The sequence below is a fragment of the Protopterus annectens genome, chromosome 1.part2, assembly GCF_019279795.1.
Source record: "Protopterus annectens isolate FY-2018-M chromosome 1.part2, PAN1.0, whole genome shotgun sequence".
Classification (NCBI taxonomy): domain Eukaryota; kingdom Metazoa; phylum Chordata; order Ceratodontiformes; family Protopteridae; genus Protopterus; species Protopterus annectens.
This window is the reverse complement of record NC_056727.1, coordinates 64265089-64288487: the sequence shown is the minus strand read 5'-3', so window position 1 is coordinate 64288487 and position 23399 is coordinate 64265089. Positions and strand designations below refer to the sequence as shown.

Sequence of the window (23399 nt, the reverse complement as noted above, 5' to 3'; positions counted from 1 at the left end):
TGTCTCTCTCTTTTTCTTTCATTCCCTTTTAAGTTCTCTGTTACGCAAGTCCAGAAGTACCCAGAGAAACTTAACTCCAGGCCCCCCAGGGAATGTACACCACCTCCACCCACCCATCTGGGAACTGCTTTGTAGGGTGGGAGTGGTGGTTCCACAGTACTGGGCACCCTGACATGTGGCAGCCTTTGCAAGCTAGGCACGTGGGCTTCAGGACCTGTTTGAGGTTGCAGTTGAGAGTGTGGTATGGAGGCAATGGGGCCCATACCAGTCCCTCCTCTGTTGGGTGCAAGACTCGCTGTCCCAGCCTGTTGGCACTGACCATCGAGCCATGAGAGGGTTTTCACCCCCTCTCCATTTCGTCACCCTGCCCAAGTCCATCAGGGTAGTGAAGTTTTGAGCTTCTTTGAACCAGAATGATGTCAGTCCTGTGACCTTCCTTAGCATCATTTTTTTGGTCTAACTCTCATCTGTACGTCTCCTACCCTCATCTGTATGTCCCCCCAAAAACTGTCAGCCGACTTTAGTTTCCCTGTCTGCGCTTTATGTATTGTCTTAAAAAATCCTGGATTCTTCCCTAACTCTCTCTCTCTCCTATATACTGTGTCCTTCTTCCTTCCCTAACTTCCCTTTTGAAAAGAAAAAAAAAGTTGTAAAAATGAGATGTATCCCCACCCAAAAAATATTACCCATTTTCTCCCACCTCCTCCACCATAACTCTGTTAATGTATTCCTATTGTGCTTCTCTTGTCTTCTGTGTTTCCTTTTTCCAACTATCTTGTCTTCCCCTTTCCAACCTTATAGCCCCAACAGGGTGTCCATTTAAGAATACCTTAAAAGCTAATACAAGTCTTTAAGAAAATGTTTTGATAAGCTGCTGGCCAGAGGTGGTGAGCCATAACCAGTGCAAAATCTCACAGAAAGCTTTTGAGACGTCTGAGCAACTTCCTACTTCCGAGTACTGCTTACTGAAAATGGACAACAGCTTTTGTGAATTTACACACATGGATTTTTCTGCACATAACTAAATTCATGCTGTTTCAGATGTGCAAAAATGTACCGACCGATCTGATGTTGTCCTTTTCATTCTTCCTCCCTTATGGGTATGGATCTGATCCTTGGATCAGACTTGGCCCCGTTTACCAGACCTCAAATCCAACTCTCGAGTTCCTCCCTCTACCTGAATTGCCTGACTCTATCCCTGTTGCCTTAGATCTCATTTGCCACCTACACAAACAGATGCAGGTTCCACTCTCGGGTGACTTAGCTGGGTTGTTTAACTTTGAGTCATACAGTTTTTTTTCCCTTTCCTAAACAACAAATCTTTTGTTTCCATTCTCCTCCCTCTTGTTTTCGATGGTCATTTGGGACCTTTTTTCTTTATTTCCTTACTTTCTCTCTCTATTGTTTCCTGCAGTACTTCTTTCCAGTTATCATCATTGGTATTCTTCTTTTTACTGTATAGGTATTTCTATGTTAGTTTTTTTCTCTTGTATATTTGTTGCTTAAAAAAACATTGTTGTTAATTATTTATCTTCTGTGTTTGTCATTGCTATGTCAGACAAACCTACAGGGTTTACCAAATGCACTTCTTGTGGGCATAAGATCCCAAACTATGATGCCCAAAAGGAGAGTGTTTATTGTCTTGGGGCTGCACATTTTGATATGACATGCAGAATATGTGACACTTTCATTCCTAGAGCCTTAATGGATAGAAGAAATAAACTACTCTTGAAGGGTCTTCTATCTCCTTCTTCCACTCCAGGGCTCAAACCCCCCTCTAAATCAATCAAGTCTGCTCCTCTGGAGCAGCATAAGCATTCATAGGTTCATAAGTATTTACTACACTAACAACTGCAAGAGCCTTTGTAAGCCTAGCCTTGCACCCCTAATCTTTGACAAGTTTTGGTACACTTGATAAGTGTAAACAGGGGCTTGGGGGATGAAACATTTACAAGCAGGGGTCTGGGAGATGAACCATTTACTGGTTGCCTGTGACAATTAGAGACATAGGTACCAAGCCAGGGTGAATTTCCTGTTCCCCATCCAGTTGTCCAAGTTGCACTTGAATTGGGTGGGGGAGGAACTCTGCGTCACATGGATGGGGAGCCTGTTCCAGAGACTGGGTAGTCCCCGGGATATATACCTGTCTCTCCAGCAGGTCCTGCTTATATCACAGGCAAGGTTTAAGTCTTTATAATGGGTAATCCTTGTGCTGTTTATTTTACTGATATGCAGGAGGTCCATCAGAGCGGGGTCTGACAATGCCCTGTATGCTGGGCATAGTTCCCACCTCGACAGCCTGTAGAAAACAGAATACAAGGATAGTGCCTTAAGGCTGTCTGCATAGGACATTTTACTTATGTCCTGTATTCTTTTAGTGAGGACCCTCTGTGGACATTCCATTTGTTGGATATACCTGATTAGGTACATACCAAAGGGGGTTTTGTACTTAATGATAGGTCTGATGAAGGTTTGTTTGTACTTTGCTAATTTAAGTGATTCACAGATTCCCTTTACACATCTATGAAGAGTGGGATTATAAATACCGCAATTACCCATTTCAGTTTTTATAGCCTCTTCCCGCTTTCAGATGAGATCACATTGTTTGTGTCACTCTCTCTCTCTCCTAAGAATATGACCTGTCAGTTTTAGGGATACTAGAAGTGAGTTGCGTGCACACTTAACTATTTTTTTTGTAAAATTTTTTGAATGTTTTGTTTGTCTGCCTGCTAGACAGCGATACCATTCTACATGGAAATTGGATAAATGTAACAGAACCCTTTGGTAGGCAGAATTCTTCACCTGGTATATAAGTAGTTGGTGTGCTTGGGAGGATATCTGTACCCACCTGCTTGGCTTGTAGACTGAAAGACATTGATCATATGCAAGGACAATGATTTACAGTTCTTAAAAAATTCCATTCTCTTGTGATGAAATCTGGGAATTGTACCTATGATTTTTAGGCATAATTGACAATCAATTACCATGATTCCAGTATCATTTTTAGTCTGTCTAGGTATATCCAATATGAAAAGAGATGATAAGCACAGAACCATGAGTAAGGCAAGCTGGCATTTTATAGGCAGTAAACAGAAGAAGAAATACAGGTTATCGTATATGAGTGCTTTGAGCTAAAATGCTAATAGCCATGAAAATCTTGTGTTTTTCCAATACTTGTACTGTCCAGATTTGGGAGTTATTGGAGTTTTTCCCTGAAAAAAATGAAGCTAGGTATCCCTAGTCAAACTGTCACGTATACATTGTAGTGTATACATACACTATAAAGGAGTTTGCCAAGGAAAGTTCCTTTGTCTATCCACCTAATAGGTTCATAGGTAGGTACTAGGCTATCGGCCCAAGGGCCTAAGTAAGCCTAGCCAAAAGGTTCCCTGGCATATGCCACCCAAGAAAGTTAATTTCCTGTGCCCCTGTTGAGCAGAGCCACAGAAGTGATCTCTAGGGTTTATTTCCTATTTCCCATCCACTCATCAAGATTTTTCTTGAAGAGTGCTAATGAGGAACTTTGCTTGACATAGGTGGGTAGCTTGTTCCAGAGTATGGGAAGTCCCTGGGACAGGAATCTATCCCTCCAGCATGTCCTGTTTATTGTGGTGACAAGGTTTAGGTCCCTAGAGCGTGTAGCTCGGGGGGATTGGGATTTCTTATGGTATAGCATGTCCAACAGCTCTGGGTTTAACATAGCTTTATATGTTAGGCAGAGATCTCCTCGAAGTAAGCGATATGCTACAGAGTGCAGCTGGAGTTTTTTGAGACGGTCAGTGTAGGACATCTGTTTGAGGCCAGTAATCCTCTTTGTGAGGTACTTCTGTGGCCTTTCCAGCTGCTGCAGATGTCTTGTGAGGTACATTCCAAAAGGGGCGTTGTACTCTATAATGGGTCTAAAGAGTGCCGAGTAGAGGGGGAACAATGACCTGTTTTTTCCTGGATGAGAACCCTTTTGTGATGAGGTGTGCCACATAGAAGGATTTCCTGACTTCTGTGGCAATGGGATTATCAAAGGAGAGACTACTGTCCACCTGGGTCCCAAGGTCTCTTATTACACATTCGGTGTTAAGTAGACTGCCGTTTATGTGGTAGTTCATTGGTGCAGAGTTTTTACCAAAGGGGATGACCATGCACTTTTTGGCATTGAGCTTGAGGCCATGCCTCTGACACCAGGCATCTGTCTCAGTGAGGCCCTTCTGTAGGATGTCCACATCATTTGGGGACTCGACTATGGCTCCTAGTTTGCAGTCATCTGTGAACTTCGTAAGCCAGAGGCCTTCTGCATCAGCCTGTACTTCACAGAAGTAGATACCAAACAGGAGAGGTCCCAGGACTGAACCCTGTGGTACTCCACTTGTCACTAGTTTGAAGTCAGATTTGGAGTCTGCAACTTTTACAATGTGGGTTCTGTCAGTGAGCCAGTTGGCAACCCATCTTGTGATGTAGGGATTTATACCTAGTTTAGTGAGTTTAGCTATAATTCCAGAATGGGGGATGGTGGCGAAAGCCTTGGCGAGGTCAAGATAGGCTGTGTGAACCACCTTACCCTCATCTATGGCTTTGGTGACTGCCTCAAAGAAGTTGATCAGGTTCAGAAGGCATGATCTTCCTTTCACAAACCTGAACTTAGTGGAGAACCTTAGTGGAGACCAGAGTTTGGAGGTTACCAGTGTCTTTGTTTATGAGTTCCATGATGATACATTCCATGGCCTTGCAGACCAGGCTCGTCAGGCTAATAGGGCGATAGTTCCCAGGATCAATGGTGGCTACCCCTTTGTGAAGTGGGATAACTGTTGCTGCGCGCCATTCAGTGGGCACAAAGCCTGATGTGACTGATGTGAGACTATGATTGAACATGGTGCTTGGATGGGGAGCCAGTTCGTTCTGAAGTTCGTGTAAAACGCAGCCTGGGATGTTGTCCAGTCCCATGGATGCTGTGTTTTTGGTTTTAGAGAGTGCAGCTTTTACCTGCATAGATGTGATTATGGGGACTCTGCATTCTTCCTGTATAGATATGGGCCCTTTAGGGGGTGAGGGGGGGGGGGTAAAGTTAGCAATTAACCTGTCTGCCAGGATGTTGACAATATCAGTTGGTTCTGTAATTTTTGTGCTGTTGTGCTGTAACTCAGAGCAGATCTGGGTGTGGACATTGAGATTCTTGACATAGCTGTAGAATGATTTGCGGCCGCTCTTAGAATCAGTGGCAATTTTGTTTTCGTAGCTAGCTTTGGAGGATCTTATAAGGGATCTCAGCTTCTTACTGAGGCTGACCAGGCAGCTCCTCCACTCATGGGATTTTACTCTGTTTTGCAACAGTTTCTTCCTTCTGTTGTAGAGTTTGTTTATGGTAGGGGACCACCAGATTGGCTTCCTTTTTTTGGAGGATAGCATCTTGGTTCTGTTTGGGATAACATGATCCATGCACTCATGTAAGTGCTTATAGAGTTTATTTGTGTAGGATTCAGCAGTCGTAACTGTATTGTCAATCTGCATGGGTGTCATGAAGTTCACCACTTCTGTCTTAAGAAGCATGAAGTTGGCTTTGGAGAAATTTTTTACTGTGGTTTCCTTAATGGTGGGTGGGGGGTGGGATGCAGATATCTAAGGTGATTAGCTTGTGGTCGGATCTGACCAACAAGGAGTTGATTTCAGGTGTGGAACACCAGTCACTCATGTTGGTAATGACTAGGTCTAGGATATTGTTGCCCCTGGTGGGGGTGTGGATAAGTTAATCCAGGGCATTGGAATTTATGAATTACAGAAAACATTAAGTGAAGGAGTTGGTACATTAATAGTTTTCCCAGTTAATGGTGGGGTATCTGAGATCGCCCATTATTAGGGTGTTTGGTTGAACCCTAATATTTTCCAGTTTATCAAGAAAAGAGGAGTGGGAATCCTGGGGCATGGTGGGGGATCTGTAGCAAGCTACAATTTAGATTGCAGTTTTGCACAGAGTTAATTGCACTTAGATAACTTTGGATGCATTATGCTGTGCAACTAGCCTGGAGGTGTGGATATCCTTAATGAATATGGACACACCTCTGCCTTTGGTGTTCTGGTCCAGGTTAGATGGCCAAAAAGTCTGGTATGAGTTGTAGCCTGGTAATGCAGGGGTGCCCTCTAGAGTCTTAAACCAGGTCTCAGTCACTGCGCAGATATTGATGTTCTCCATTTTAAGGAGTGCCTGGAGTGAGTGCATTTTGAGATTTAGACTACTAGCATTGAGTAGCATTACCCTCAGTTTTTGCTTGCCTGTTCCTGTTTTGGTGGTGAATTTGTCATTTGAACCTTGCCTAAAAAAGGCACGGTAGGGGTGGCAAGAGCCTTAGCCAATATCCAGAATCCCAGGGGCGACAGGTGCAAGCCATGTCTGGCAAAGCATCGTAGTCTTGTCGACCATGTCATCCCAGGCAGAGAGATACTGGATCCCCTTAGAATGACACCAGAAGCTTAGCCATTTGTTGAAGTCAATCATTTTGTCCTTGTACTGCGGTATCATTCTGGGCGATGGTAGGATGCTACTCAGGGGTAGGGTCATACCTGCCTGGGCTACAAGATCGGGGAGCTCTTCCATATCTCTTTTCATGTAGTCCAGGGAGGTATGTCTCAGGTCGTTCACACCAACATGGACAGTGACAGAGTCATATTTGTACTTGTTGTGGAGTGACCTGAGTGTGTGGGTTATGTGGCGGATCCGGCACCCGACAGCCAGCTGACAGTAACCTTCTCCTTGTTTAGCCTGGTGAGTGGGACATGTGCCTGACTATAGAGTCACCTATGACTAGTGTGTTGGGTATGTTGTTTTGCCTTATGGGCTGTGGTTTATTGGCACACTGAGTCTGTGGGCTATGTGTCATTTGGGTTGTGTTGGGGTTGGTGGAGGTTGCTTGCGTTTCTGCTTTGGAGGTCTCTGTTGCTTGAGCAGATTATTATTGATAGCCTCTGCAAATGTTTTTGTGTTTCTATGTGTGGATTTTGGTGGTGTAGGTTTAGTGGGATTATGTAATGAGTGTAATGTGGTGCAGGTGTTTACCTTCTCCTCTTGACTGTCCGGTGCAGTCTTGGTTGGAGAGAGCTTTACCTCCAGTTTGGCTAGATAAGTGCATCTCTCACAGGTTGTAGTGTTGGGTGGTAGGAGGAGAGGGTTGTCTGTGTACATGAGGCCGTTGCTACATTGCCTTAAGATGCCCAGATTCTTCAGATAGGAGAGAACACTGGGAGCTGACCCTTGGACATGCCTGAATAAAAAACTACTTTCTTCTAGACAAGTGAAGAAAATGAGTATCAGAGCTGTTTTTATCTAGGCAAGTGAGAAAAGTAAATACAAAAACTGTTTTCCTCTAGGTAAAGAGGAAGGTTGAGTGCTGTAGTAATTTGTAGCTTATTTAGTGCTAACAACAAGTTCTGAACAAGTGCTGAGCATGAATGAGCAAATTCAAGTGCTAAAACTAAGACTCTGTACCTAGATCTTGTGGTAGATAGGCTACCTAGTGCTTGCCACTCCCACTGATATGCTAGAATGCTTCCCTCCAACACAGAAAGGCTTGGGGGCTCAGAAGCTGACAAATAGGGATTCATGTGCCTTAGACAGGTTTGGGAAACAGTTCTACGCTTTGTTAACCTTTTTGATAAGAGTGCTTAATTACCTGGCACACCTCGCTCATTTTCAGAGAGATTTGGTCAGAGAGATCCATAGTTCTTTTCCAGAGACCTTGACTGCAGATCAGAAAAAAGACTCTTGATTCTCTGCTGGCAACCCTTCACTCCCTTTCTAATGCTTCTATATGCCTCACCTCTAATGCTACATAAGGTGTGTCCAGAGCTGCTGGCACATGTATTGCCATCAGAAGGCATGCCTGGATGCTGCTATCTGATTACACAGAGCACTTTAGGACATCCTTCATCAATGCCCTGTATGACTGATCTGCCATGTTTGGTCCAGTGAAAGTAACCATTTCCAGAAGTGAGCAAGATGGTAAATCCCTTTGTGCTTTGACTATTAAATTCTCAACCACATAGAGGACCTTCTCCAAAAAGCAGAAAGTGGGAAATAGGATGTGTTTTTGGAAATCTCCTGTTTTTTCTTCCAGCACTTCTAGACAGAGCTCCTTCTGGTAGAGGGGGAACTAACAACAGACGTTGCCCATGAAGTAAAAGCTTCAGAGGTCCTTTCTCAGAGAAGTTTTTCCAGCGCTCCTGAAGGATTGCCCAGCTATAACACTCTGGAGGCATTTTGGAGAGCTCTTATCTCTGTACTCAACAGCCTGGACATCCATCACTCAAGACGAGTGGGTACAGAGAATTATTACCAAAGGTTGTGTCTTTCCCTTTTGCACCCCCCATCACTTTTAAAAAAGAATTTCAAATATTCCAACCTTGCAAAGGAAGTACATAGCTTCAGAAATAGTCAAGTTTTGTAAGAAATTGAGTCATGCAACAGGTCCCACCTGACCAGAGAGAATCTGGAATTTATTCAAGCTTGTGTTTAGTGCCAAAGAAAAATAGGGACTTAAGACCAGTTTTGGATCTGAGCCACTTAAACAAGTTTGTAAAATGGACCAAATTCCAGATGCTCATAATTCAGTCTATTCTTCCATTGCCGAGGAGAAATGACTGATGTGCTTGATAGATCTTTAGGAAGTGAGCAAAGGAAGGGGAGAAATTGAACTGACAAACCAGACATGCATCTTGAGCCTTTCTCCCTGGGTCTCCCCTGAAAATGGGCTCTGTCCCACTCGGACTTTCCCAGAAAACAAAATGTTAAGTAAAATAAAATGTTTACTACCATGTCAATATCTACAGATACTCCAGGAAGTATCTCTGATTCTAGCTGGGTGCCAATCACTACCAGTTCAGAGTTTGGCCCTTTGGACTAACCACAGCCCTCCTGATATTTACCAAATGCATGGCAGTGGTGGCAGCTTGACTGCAGCTGCAGTGTTTGCTGGTGTTTCCTTATTTGGATGACTGGCACATAACTGCTTCTTCAAAGAATCTATTCATTCAAGCCAGGGACTTCTTGGTCCAGTTGTGCCAAGACCTTGGGATAATGGTAAACATACTGAAATCTCATTTTCAGCTGTCCTAGTTTCTGGAGTTTGTCAGAGCACTTTTGGATACAAGATCTGTGATTCCAAAACTTCCCCAGTCATGGATATCATCCCTCAGTCCCTAAACTTGACTAGTCTTGTACCACAAAAAAGCCACCCTTCGGGTCCATGGCCACCTCCATAGCCTTGGTACCACTTTCCAGATTTTACATTAGGGTTCTTCAGTGCACCATGGCAGCACAATGGTTGATCATGAAACAACCCATGTCTTACCCACCATTCTTCCCAACATGTACAGAAACTGTATTCAGTGGTGGTACTTTACTTCTCCCGTACTTCTGAAGGGCTGCACTTTTGTCCTACTGTCTTCACAGGCCACAGGGACTATGAATGACTCTCTTTGGGGGAGCATTATCTGGGAATGACAATACAAGGCATGTACTCTGGTACAGAGGCCAGTCTTCACATCAATGTGTTGCAGATGAGAGCAGTCCTAGTGTTGCAGGCCTTGCAGGACCATCTTCCCTTGGATGTGATTTTGATAAAAAAAGGCAACTTGAACTGTCATTTGGTACATCAACAAACAGGGAGGAACCAGGTATTTACTCCTTGTGCAGAGAGACCATGAGAGTATGGCAATGAAGGATATCTTCTTGCCGCTTTCTGGTAGCAGACAGGTTGAGCAGGTCCTTTCTGCACTCTCACAGGTGCTCTCTTGATCCATTAGTAGAAGGGCAGATTTTCAGCCATTGGGAACATCCTTGTTGCAAATTTTCTTTTTTCTTTCCTCATCACCACCAAATGCAACAAGGTCTTTGGTTTCATCCAACATGAGGAGGGGGTCACCCAGGGATGCTTTGATGCACCATTGGTCTCCAAGACTTCTTTTGTCTTTTCCCCAGTATCATTGATCCCAAAGTTTCTCCAGAAAGCCTTGGTGTCGAAAGTCTCAGTCGTCCTAATAGCCCCACATTGACCTTATCAGATATGGTTTCCCTGCCTCTGGCCTCATCTAGTTCCCCCACCCTGGGTCTTGGTCTCAGACCTAAACTTACTATCTCACCTGGCAGGTTGGCCTCATCCAAACATACAAGCCTTCAAGCTAACTGTATGTTTTCTCTAATTCATGTGATGGTTTGTCAGTCCAATTTTTCCCCTTCCTTTGTTCACATTTTATCGTCATCACAAAAAAAATTCCACAAGAAAAATTTATATTTGCAAATGGAAAAGATTTTCTGTTTGGTCTGTGGAGAAAAACACTGATCCTATTACCTAGAGGAAAACCGTTTTGGTACTTATTTTCCTCACTTGCTTAGAGAAAAACAGCTCTTGTACTCACTTTCCTCACTTATCTAGAGGAAAATAGTTTTTTATTCAGGCATGTCCAAGGGTCAGCTCCCAGTGTTCTCTCCTGTCTATCTGATGAATCTGGGCATCTTGGGGCAATGTAGAAATTGCCTCATGTACACAGACAGCCGTCTCCTCCTACCACCCAACACTACAACCTGTGAGAGATGCACTTATCTAGCCAAACTGGAGGTAAAGCTCTCTCCAATCAAGACTGAACTTGACAGTCAAGAGGAGAAGGTAAACACTTGCACCACACCACACTCATCACATAGTCTCACTAAATCTACACCACCAAAATCAACACATAGAAACACAAACACATTCGGGAAGGCTCTCAATAATAATCTGCTCAAGCAACAGAGACCTCCAGAGCAGAAATGCAAGCAACCTCCACCCCCCCAACACAACTCAAATGACACATAGCCCGTAGACTCAGTGTGCCACCCAACCACAGCCAGTAAGGCAAAACAATGTACCCAACACATTAGTCATAGGAGACTCTATAGTCAGGCACAGTGATGTCCCACTCACCAGGCTAAACAAGAAGAAGGTTACTGTCAACTGCCTGTCAGTGCCAGGATCCGTCACATAACCCACGCACTCGGGTCACTCCACAACAAGTACAAATATGACTTTGTCATTGTCCATGTTGGTGTGAACGACCTGAGACGTACCTCCCTGGACTACATGAAAAGAGACGTGGAAGGGCTCTCTGATCTTGTAGCCCAGGCAGGTATGACCCTAGCCCTGAGTAGCATTCTGCCATAACCCAGAATGATGCCACGCAGTACACGGACAAAATGATTGACTTCAACAATTGGCTAAGCTTCTGGTGCCATTCTAAAGGGATCCAGTATCTGTCTGCCTCAGATGACATGGTCAACAGACCACAATGCTTTGCTAGAGATGGCCTGCACCTGTCACCCCTGGGATTCCAGATACTGGCTAAGGTTCCTGCCGCCCCTATAGTGCCTTTTTTAGGCAAGGTTCAAATGACAAATTCACCACCGTAACAGGAACAGGCAAGCAAAAACTGAGGGTGATGCCACTCAGTGCTAGAAGTCTAAATCTCAAAATGCACTCACTCGAGGCACTCCTTAAAATGGAGAACATCGATATCTGTGCAGTGACTGAGACCTGGTTCAAGGCTCCAGAGAGCACCCCTGCACTACCAGGCTATAACTCATACCACACTTTTCGGCCATGTAACCTGGACCGGAACACCAGAGGCCAAGGTGTGTCCATATTCATTAAGGATATCCACACCTCCAGGCCAGTTGCTCAGTATAATGCAGCCGAGGTTATCCAAGTGCAACTAACTCTGGGCAAAACTGCAATCCAAGCTACAGATCCCCCACCATGCCCCAGGATTCCCACTCATCTTTTCTTGATAAACTGGAAAATATTAGGGTTCAACCAAACACCCTAATAATGGGCGATTTCAACTAACCCACCATTAACTGGGAAAAATACTCATGTACCAACTCCTTTGCTCAAAGCTTTCTGGAATTCATAAACTCCAATGCCCTGGATCAGCTTATCCATACCCCCACCAGGGGCAACAGTATCCTAGATCTAGTCATTACCAACATGAGTGACCAGTGTTCCACACCTGAAGTCAAAGCCTCATTGGTCCGATCCAACCATAAGCTAATTACCCTAGATATATAAATCCTGCCCCCACCCCCCATTATGGAAACCATGGTAAAAAATTTCTCAAAAGCCAACTTCATGCTTCTTAAGACAGAAGTGGTGAACTTCATGACACCCATGCAGATGGACAATACAGTTATGACTACTGAATCCTACACAATTACTCTTTATAAGCACTTACATGAGCGGATGGATCGTGCTATCCCAAACAGAACCAAGACGCTATCCTCCAAAATTAGGAAGACAATCTGGTGGTCCCCTGCCATAAACAAACTGTACAACAGTAGGAAGAAACTGTTGCAAAACAGAGTAAAATCCCATGAGTGGAGGAGCTCCCTGGTCAGCCTCAGTAAGAAGCTGCGATCCCTGATAAAATCCTCCAAAGCTAGTTACGAAAACAAAATCGCCACTGATTCTAAAGACAACCACAAAGCATTCTATAGCTATGTCAAAAATCTCAATGGCAACACTCAGATCTGCTCTGAGTTACAGCACAATGGTACTAAATATACAAACCCAACTGATATTGCCAACATCCTGGCAGATAGGTTCAGTGCTAACTTTACTACTCTTTACTCTACTCTTTACTACTGGAATTACCCCCATGGCTGCTGTGCATTTTTCCTGGCCGTAGCGTCTTTTTGTTTTTTTTACAATCTTTCTTACCATCTAACCCTGCTCTAAGACTAAAGGACCATCCCTGATTGACGAATAAGGACCACAGGCAAACAATTCCAGCCTCTTCAATAAGTAGTAAAGCTACTTGCTGTCCTACATCAGAACCCTGTTACCTTGGGAAGCAATAAAGTACGTGTTTCCCCCACCAACTAGTAAAGCTGATACTTTTTCAAATTTATTTCCTGTATGTATTAAAAATCTGCTACCTAGCCAGGTTACCCAGCAGCCATACCCCTCCCTAGCCCTGCATAAACATGTTCTCTTGGCCTTGCTTAGTCACCTATAACTGTAAATTGCCCCTTCCTCTCCCTCCATAACAGCTATCTCTGATCTCTGTCTCTCCCCACCCCCAGCATAGCTCCTACACACTTCTTTTTTTTCCCTTCCAGGCAAGCTCCCTCTACTAGTCCTATTTTATACTTTCACCCTTCTTTGTCTCCTTGTATCATCCCAAAGTACAGCTCTGTTGTACTAGACTGCCTATATACCTCTTAGTCTACCTGCTGCACTCCTCAGCTTTCTGCCCTTTGCTACCCCTCTTCCATCACCACTTCTGATTATCTCAACCTACACTCACCCTTACTTACCAGTATGGTGAATTGCAGTAGCCTGCTGCTCACTGATTGTCTCTCAGACTCTCTCCTCCTTACCTGTCTGAACCCAGCAACTGTTCCTCCTACACTCTGCCTCTTGCTCTTGATAGCTTTTCCACCCCTCTGTCGGCTCAGTTTCTGTTTCCCTCTTCTTTCTCATTACACACTAATAAGATACTCCTACTAGAATCTCGATCACCTATCTTAGGCTTCTCTGGCCCTCCTCTATTACACCTGCCTGCACCTAGTCTCCCCTCCCCTTCCCTCATCACTTCCTCTATAAGTCTATTAATACCCAAAGCCCTTCGTGGCACCATCTTTACTACTGGAATTACCCCCCTGGCTGCTGTGCGTTTTTCCTGGTCGTAGCATCTTTTTTTTTTACAATGTAAGTTTGCTCACTGCTGTTTTTGTATAGAAAGCAAACTGTAATAATGTCGAGTCATTGCTTGAATTCCAGTCTAGCCTGTTAAAACACATTTAAGTTACTAGGTCGCTGTTACATATTGTGGGCTGCTATTTTTCATCTGTTTTTATTCTTTTTTATGATTTCCAATGTGTATTTTTGTTTGCTAGCCGACTTTGCCTTGTAATAACACTCTAAATGTTAGACCAGCCTGACAACTTGTGATGAGCGACTAGGAGTTTTGTATGCACTGTTCAGTTGCCTTATTTTCTGTATGTAAAGGTGATTTTCAACTGCGCTTCCCATGTGGACTTGATGCATGTTACCCCACTCCTGTTACACAGCACTATGGTAACCCTTGGTATTTCGCTTCCACTTTAGAGGGTTACTCCCAGTTCTTTTTGTCTATCAGTAGCTCGTTTGGCTACTAAGTCGAAACTAGCCTGAAATAATATATTTTATCATTCTAAGGCGGTCTGGTTAATTTTCCTGGAAAAAGCTCATTTTTACTGTGAGCGCTTGTTTATTTGTTTTTTTTTTTTTTTTTTTTTACTATCCTCTTCCCGCCCAGCTGAGCAGACTTGCTTTCAACTCATACCCCATTTTTTATCTCCTATTCCTCTATGGCCTGAGGGAATCTATGTCTCCAGTTGCCAGCAACACATTAGTTAGGATTGGAGAAACTGTTGGTGTAAACACAACTCAGTGCAAAAGTGCTTCCAACACTCTAACCAGCGCCTCTTAAACAGCCTTAACTATCTCTTGTTTAGCTTAAATACGCACTGAAAAGCGTATACTTGTGGATAATATAAAACCAGTGCTGTACACTCCAACGCTTAAGTGGTGTATTAGCAGGAGAACTCGGAACCCTCTCAGTTACACTCACCATCAATTGGATGGCATTCCACAATTTAAGGTAGATCTAGCAGGGTCTGCGTACTATCTACTAACAAGCGTTGGGTGAGGACTGAGTTTGCACCTAGCCTCCCTTCTCAATCCTCTTATTTCCAATTGCAGCGTCCTCTGAATTAGCGTAGGTAGTATAGCTTAGTTTTCCGTGTGTAGATATCTTACCTTAGGAGAGTCTTGGTTAAAGTGAGTTTTTTCATGTATTCATATTTTGTCTGCATAAATGCACTACTGAATCATATGCATTGTTGAAACGGCCTATTACAGTCCTTACGTGCTATAGCCTATTGCATGGACAATTGTGTTTCTGCCTATTCCTATACTGCACATGTTAATAATATGTGAACTAGCCTGTTACCTATATTATAATAAGTGCTAAGGGTTAGTCTACCGACTGAATTGCTTGCATTGCTACGTTAACTTAGAAGGCTGTTTCAGTGAAATGAACGATGTGCTGCATATTTGTACTGACTAAAATGCCTATATCTTGTATCTAAATTAACCAGGTTTCTCTCCACGCTATTTTTTTTTCTTTTCTTTTCTCTCCAACCCTGCCAGCTTTCTTATCATCTAACCCTGCTCTAACACTAAAGGACCATCCCTGAGTGATGAATAAGGACCACAGGCAAACAATTCCAGCCTCTTCAATAAGTAGTAAAGCTACTTGCTGTCCTACATCAGAACCCTGTTACCTTGGGAAGCAATAAAGTATGTGTTTCCCCCACCAAGTAGTAAAGCTGATACTTTCTCAAATTTATTTCCTATATGTATTAAAAATCTGCTACCTAGCCAGGTTACCCAGCAGCCATACCCCTCCCTAGCCCTCCATAAACACGTTCTCTTGGCCTTGCTTAGCCACCTATAACTGTAAATTGCCCCTTCCTCTCCCTCCATAATAGCTATCTCTGATCTCTGTCTCTCCCCCACCCCCAGCATAGCTCCTACACACTTCTTTTTTTTCCCTTCCAGGCAAGCTCCCTCTACTAGTCCTGTTTTATACTTTCACCCTTCTTTGTCTCCTTGTATCATTCCCAAGTACACCTCTGTTGTACTAGACTGCCTATATACCTCTTAGTCTACCTGCTGCACTCCTCAGCTTTCTGCCCTTTGCTACCCCTCTTCCATCACCACTTCAGATTATCTCAACCTACACTCACCCTTACTTACCAGTAAGGTGAATTGCAGTAGCCTGCTGCTCACTGATTGTCTCTCAGACTCCTCCTTACCTGTCTGTACCTGCTCCGTTCACCCTGCCGGCTCACTCCGCTCCCCTACCCTGCCCCCAAATCTATCCTCCTTACCTGTCTGAACCAGCTCCATTTGCCCTGCGGGCTCACTCCGCTCCCCTAACCTACCTCCAAATTCCACCCGCCCCCAGCACTCCTACATTTATTCCACCATCTCTCCGCCCACCTAGTCCAATTACCCAATAGCTCTTCCCATCTTACAACTGCTCTCAATCCACCCAGTGTAATTTACCCAACTTCAGCCTCTGCCTATTCACTCCACCTACCCAACTCCTCCCTCTACTCTCATACATCTCCTCCATCACATCTCCCTCAGTATTCCATTCCCCACATCCCCCACAACTATATTCCTGCCTCCTCCATATAACTTCAGACAAATTACTCCTCTTTCCAATTTCAGTCTTCATCTTCAAACATACTCTCTACTTCAACTGACATTCCTATCTCTCTCCCTTTGCATAATCATTCTTTCCTCAATCCTCCAGCAACTCAAAGCCCCTTGCTTCCTCCTTCTCTTTCTGATTCCTTCATGCTATACCAGCTCATACTCTTCCTTTGCTTATTCAATTCCACCCACAAAAATAACATCCACTGAAAACTTCCTTCACCCTAACTCTTACTCTCATTTCCATTCTATATCCTATCTCATCCCGCCCAATCAACTCCACCTGTTCCACTATAAAATCTTCTGCACTACTGCTAGTACATTTACGCACAAAATAACCTTACATCCAACTAAACTCTCAATCTGTAAACCTAAATTTCTTAAGTCTTTTCCATTCAACAACATATTCTTAGCTGGAGATATCCACCTCAACCCTGGCCTCATTTTCTTTGCTAACAATAATTACCCATCCCCATCTTCCCCCTTTCCAAACACATTGAAAATCTTCACCATGAACTCCCAGAGTCTCAGTAACAAAGTCCACCTCTTCCAGGCTTGGTTAACCCATAACCAACCAGACATCTTAGCCATTTCCGAGACTTGGCTTGAACCCCATATCTCTGATTCAGAAATACTTCCCCCAGGATACCACATTCTTAGAATTGACCGACCAATTAAAAAAGATGGTGGCTCTGCCATAGCCTACTCTAAAATCACTTACTGTAATTCCCCTCCTGATTCCAATTCCTCAATTCAAAAATACTGAACTTACAGCTGGACTACTGAAACTTAATAGACACAAAAATATCTGTATTATTGCCCTATATATCTCCCCCGGGAACAATATCCCTAGTCTCGAAGACATTCTGCAATGGGCATCTACTAAAGTTAACTACGAAACATACATCTTAGGTGATGTAAATATCGACTGGAACAAAATCAACTCTCTCTCTCCCTCCCAAGCCATCAACCTTTACAACTTCACTCAAACAATACACCATATAACCCAACCCAACAAAACTAACCCCCCAGGATCCTCTATTGACTGGATCCTAGTCTCTGATCCAAATAAAATCACTAATTCTGGAACAATTCCTGATACTATTAGTGACCATCTCCCAGCCTTTATTCATCGCACTACCAACTCTTCTCCTCACCAACACCAATACATCCTAACCTTAGTAACTTTAACCCTGCAACCTTCTCAAACCTATTCAAACAAATGAACTGGCAAGACCTTAAAACCCTCCCTCTTGATGCTGCTATCGACTACTTCAAATCTGTCTTCTTAGATACGCTAAACTCTCTTGCCCCTATCAGAAGTAAAAGGGTAAAAATAAATACTGCTCCCTGGTTATCTAAACATACTAAACAAATTATGCATCAAAGGGACAAACTATGGAAGCTGTTCCAAAACAATAAAACTGCCCAATACCTTGCTCCAATATAAACAACTACGTAACCAAGCAAAACAACAAATCACTAAGGACAAAAAATCCTATTACATCAACCTCCAGTCTAATAATAACAATTACCCCCAAGAAACTCTAGAATTCAATAAACTCTCCTTAATCCCGGCTCCAAGAATAATCCCTGTCCTGATCCAAGTAAATCTGACCTAGAACTATGCTCAGAATTTAAATCTTTCTTCATACAAACAATATCTGACCTAACCCAAGACCTTCCCCAGCAATAACCCATCTGTTCCCCTATCTTCTCCCTCCAATTCCCCCAGTAACCCTCCTCTCAGGTTCGAGCTCAAGCCTGTCTCAACTAACTTTAAGACTTCTGTCTAAACTTAAACCCTGCTCTAATGCCCCTGACAATATTCCCTCCACTTTCCTAAAATGTGCTGCAGATGGGATAGCACTCCCAATCAGCATCATTATCAATAGATCTATTAAGGAATCTTACGTCCCCAAACATTGGCACTCATCTTACATTCTTCCTCTTCACAAAGGAGGCAAGAACACCAACATCACAAATTTTCACCCTATCGCTCTACTCTCACCAATCTGTAAAATCTTAGAAAAGTGCATTCACCACCAACTTATGCCTTTTCTAACCCAAAACCATCTTCTTACACCAACTCAGCATGGCTTCCGCTCTGGCCATAGTACTACTACTGCTCTACTTTCCTTCTTAGAAACTATCAATCAAGCCCGAGATTCAGGTCACCTGGTCTCTACTGTTTTGCTTGGTCTTTCTAAAGCTTTTGATACTGTTTCCCATAAACACCTTCTCCTTCACCTCTCAAACATGCATCTCTCATCTAACTCTCTATGCTGGTTCTCTAGCTACTTATCACATAGGTCTCAGGTAGTCAAATGGAAAAACTCCATCTCCTCCTTCCTACCTACCCCAACTGGTGTACCACAGTGATCAATCCTTGGACCCATGCTATTTAATATTTTCATTAATAACTTTCACATTGCTATCGCCGATGCCAAAATTATTCAATATGCAGACGATTCAACCTTAGTCGGCTCTGCCTCAAACATCTCTAAACTGCTCCTCAAAACCCAAGCTGCTTTCTCAACTACTGAAAAATGGATGCGCCAAAATCACCTCTCCCTTAACACTAACAAATCCAAAATTCTCCTCTTCTCCCCGAGAAAGTCCTACTCCTATGATAAAGATACTTTCAAAGTCCTTAGTCACTCCAACTCCACTATTGAAGTGGTTCCCTCTGCCAAACTTCTCGGTGTTACAGTCGACGACTACCTTAAGTTTGACATACATATTCAACAAAATATTAAGAAAACCCACCAAAACTAGGTATGCTATATAGGAACAATCACTTTCTCTCTCACTCCACCAGGCACACTTTGGCCACTACCTACCTTTTGCCCTCATTATTATATGGAGCCCCTCTCCTAACCAACCTGTCATGCTCTATCTCCTCCAAACTAGAAAGCTGCTACAACAAAATCTCTAAATTTGCCTCCAACAGTAAAAATTCCACCCATCATTGCCTTTCCCTTCAATCCCTAAACTGGCTAGAACTACCAAACTACCTAAACTATCTGCAGCTCACCAGAGCACACAAACATATTTCATCCAACTAACTGTCCTGCTCTAGCTAACATCCTTCCATCCTACATCCCCAATAGAACTCTTAGATCTGAACATCAAAACCTGATTGCTATCAACAAACCTAATGTCCAGCTGGCCAACTTCTCCTCTCTTTCACTATTGGCAAGGCTTGGAACTCTCTCCCTTCCTCTCTAAGAACAATAGCAAACTCTGAAAATTTCAAAACTCAGCTTTTCAAACATCTGTCCACTAAATGGAAATGCACCTATCTTCACCCCACCTAAAAACCATACAAGAACACACCGATATCCTACCTAGAGTGTAAAAAGGTGAGGCAGTGCATATAGTCTACCCCACCTAAAAACTATCCAAGAACACATTGATATCCTACCTAGGCTGTACCCTAGCACTCAAAATGTCCTACAGCTATTTATCCTTGAACCCCTTTGTGCAAATATTGTAAATAGATTCACACTTTAAAACGAATGCATGCAAAAAGTCTTCTTAACTCTCTTCTCTAAGTGCATATAAAATGCATTTTCTCAAATTACTCTATAAGAATAGCTTTATAATTGTATAACTCTTTAGAAAAACCTTAGTGAATTTGTATTTGACTAGTTGTAATAATGAATGTTCCTATTGTACAAACTGGTCTCCTCAATGTATCACTTATATTTTTCATATTTTTGTAATTTGTATTTTTGGAGCTTTTCTCCCCGGGCCTCCACTGAAAACGGGTCCTCGGGGCCCAGTGGACCTCCCCAGTAATCAAACTGGAAATAAATAAATGAATAATAACTTTACCCCCCTCTCACCCCCTAAAGAGCCCATCTCTATACCGGAAGAATGCACAGTTCCTGTAATCACGGCTGCACAGGTAAAAAACACAATCTCCAAAGACTAGAACACAGCATCCATGGGACCAGACAACATCCCAGGCTGCGTTCTACACGAACTACAGAACGAACTGGCACCCCACCTAAGTACCATGTTCAATCATAGCCTCATCTCAGGCTTTGTGCCTGCTGAATGGCGCACAGTGACAGTTATCCCAATCCACAAGGGGGGAGCCACCACGGACCCTGCAAACTACTGCCCCATTAGCCTGACGAGCCTGGTCTGCAAGGCCATGGAATGTATCAACGTGGAAATTATAAACAAAGACATTGGTAATCTCCAAACTCTGGACCCCACCCAGTTCAGGTTTGTAAAAGGCAGATCATGTCTCCTAAACCTGATAGACTTCTTTGAAGCAGTCACCAAAGCCGTAGACAAGGGTAAGGTGGTTCACACAGCCTATCTAGATCTTGCCAAGGCTTTCGACATCATCCCAGACTCTGGAATTATAGATAAACTCACTAAACTAGGTATAAATCCCTATGTCACAAGATGGGTTGCCAACTGGCTCACTGACAGAACCCAAACAGTGAAAGTAGCAGACTCCAAATCCGACTTCAGACCAGTGACAAGTGGAGTACCACAGGGTTCAGTCCTGGGTCCTCTCCTGTTTGGTATCTACTTCTCTGAAGTACAGGCTAACACAGAATGTCTTTGGGTAACGAAGTTCGCAGATGACTGCAAACTAGGAGCCATTATCAAAACTCCTAACGATGTGGACATCCTAGAAAAGGGCCTCACTGAGACAGATGTGTGATGTCAAAGCCATGGCCTTAAGCTCAATGCCAAAAAGTATATTGTCACATCCCCTTTGGTAAAAACTCTGTACCCATGAACTACAACATAGGCGGTAGTATACTTAACACCGAAAGTGTGATAAGAGACCTTAGGACACAGGTGGACAGTAGTCTCTCCTTTGATAATCACATCGCCACAGTAGTCAGGAAATCCTTCTACATGGCACACCTCATCATAAAAGGTTTCTCATCCAGAAAAAAAGAGGTCATTGTTCCCCGCTACTCATCACTCATTAGACCCATTATAGAGTACAACGCCCCTTTTGGTATGTACCTCACAAGACATCTACAACAACTGGAAAGGCTGCAGAAATACCTCCCAAAGAGGGTTACCAGCCTCAAACAGATGCCCTGCGCTGACTGTCCCAAAAAACTCCAGCTTTACTCCGTCGCATATCACCTACTCAGAGGTGATCTCTGCCTAACATACAAAGCTATGTCAATCCCAGAGCTGTTGGACATGCTCCACTTAAAGAAATCCCAATCCCTCTGAGCTACACGCTCTAGGGACCTAAACCTTGTCACAACAATAAACAGAACATGCCGGAGGGATAGATTCCTGTCCCAGAGACTTCCCATACTCTGGAATAAACTACCTATATCAAATAAAGCTCCTCATTAGCACTCTTCAAGAAAAATCTTGATGATTGGATGGGAAATAGGAAATTCACCCCGGGGATCACCTCCGTGGCTCTGCTTGACAGTGACACAGGAAAATAATTTTCTTGGGTGGCAAAAGGAAGGGTAACTTTTTGGCTGGGCTTGTATAGGCCCCAGGGCCGATAGCCTAGTACCTACCTATGATCCTTTTTCACCCCATTACTACTCACATACCTGTTGTATATAGTAGACAAACACTGCCCTTGTCCATGTTGCAGGTGGGCGCGCATTCTACAGGTTTGAATCCTCATGACTGATAAAAAAAATTAACTGGCTATTGAGAGCACCTCAAAGCGATATTAAAATAATCAGTTATTGTTGATTCCCTCTCAGATATTACCTGGTATGGTGACTATGTGCAGATCTTTTATTTGTATGTTTTCTAATATTCAGACATGGAACTAGTTTATTTTTTTCATATTTTGTTTTCTGTTCCACTTTTATATATGTAATATTCAGGTTTGTATTTTATTTGTGTGTAACTAATAATGTGCTACATGATGTGACACAGCACAGTACATGTTTATGTTTTATACTATTGCTGTATGTATCTGAAGAAGTGCCATGGACATCTAACTTTTACATTTTTCTTTCTGTTATGTCTGCTGATGAGTCTAGCATTATTATTATTATTATTATTATTATTATTATTATTATTATTATTATTACTTATAAAAAAGAATGTCTTAGTTTTACAGTTTGCGTTTACATTAGTAGTTTTATGTGTCTAATTTACCTTTACAGATGGACTGGCTTGCTACTTTGATTATGTAAAACATTTGGGCTATGATGAAATTCCCTCATACCAGCTATTAAAAGGGATGTTGTTGGATGAGCTGAAACCATTTAGAATTAGTACCTGGGACTTCCTGAAATTTTCTCCTTCTAAATGTAACCAAAACACCAACTCCTCAAGGAAGAATGTAAGTCACTTAGCACAGTACTGATTTAACATGTATTTCAAAGGGCTGTTTTTTTTATGGTTTTGAAAGGCTATTTTGAATACAAGACAGAATATGTAAATCATGTTCAACTCTGGGGAGCTGCAGTGATTTTTAAAATGTGTTGCATTTTATTTATTTTATTTCACATTTGTTAACCGGGTTGGTCCTGCTGAGTTACAAAAAACCCATTTTCAGTCGAGACTCAAGGAGAAAAACTCCAATAACGTCTACAGCAGACATGTCCAGCCCATAGCCCATGGGCTGCATGCGGTCCTCAGAGCTCTTCCATGCGGCCCATGACCTTTAACTGCAACTTCTGTGTGCGCATGCACCCACACACTTTTTCCATTTGTTTTTCAAGCCCATGACCTGTAACCGCAACATCAGTGTGCGCATGTGCCAAAGCACCCTTCCCATTTTGTTTTTTTTTCGTGCCAAAGTAGGATCTGTGTGTTCGCTCCGCTGTGTCATTTTACACCAAAGGATCCGTGTACGCTGTGTCATTTTACACCAAAGAATCAGTGTATGTGTGTCTTTATGCTGAAGAGGGATTCGTGTATGGATTTGCCGTCGTTGCCTTTCAAAGGGACAGCACCTAACTGTACTAATAGGTAATGGCGGAATGAGTGAGTGCATGAAAGTAGAAGAAGATTGAGTGTGTATGTGTGCATGAGAGAGAGACAGCGAGTGATGTACTGCATTAACATATGTGTCAACTGTACGGATTTTCAAAGAATGTCTGGTATCTCCTCCAAGCTCACAAAGAGTGGGGAACAAATGGGTGGCAG

General features: G+C 43.0%; 1 protein-coding gene across 3 annotated transcripts in view; it reads left to right on the top strand.

The window, feature by feature from the left end:
• The window catches only part of VRK2 (VRK serine/threonine kinase 2), a 1303788-nt gene that overhangs the window by 619433 nt on the left and 660956 nt on the right, over window positions 1–23399 (top strand). For all 3 annotated transcript variants that reach the window (XM_044054930.1, XM_044054917.1, XM_044054923.1), the window contains one exon: window positions 22412–22590. In XM_044054930.1, coding sequence (XP_043910865.1) covers window positions 22412–22590 — 179 coding nt within the window. The remainder of the gene's footprint in view (window positions 1–22411; window positions 22591–23399) is intronic.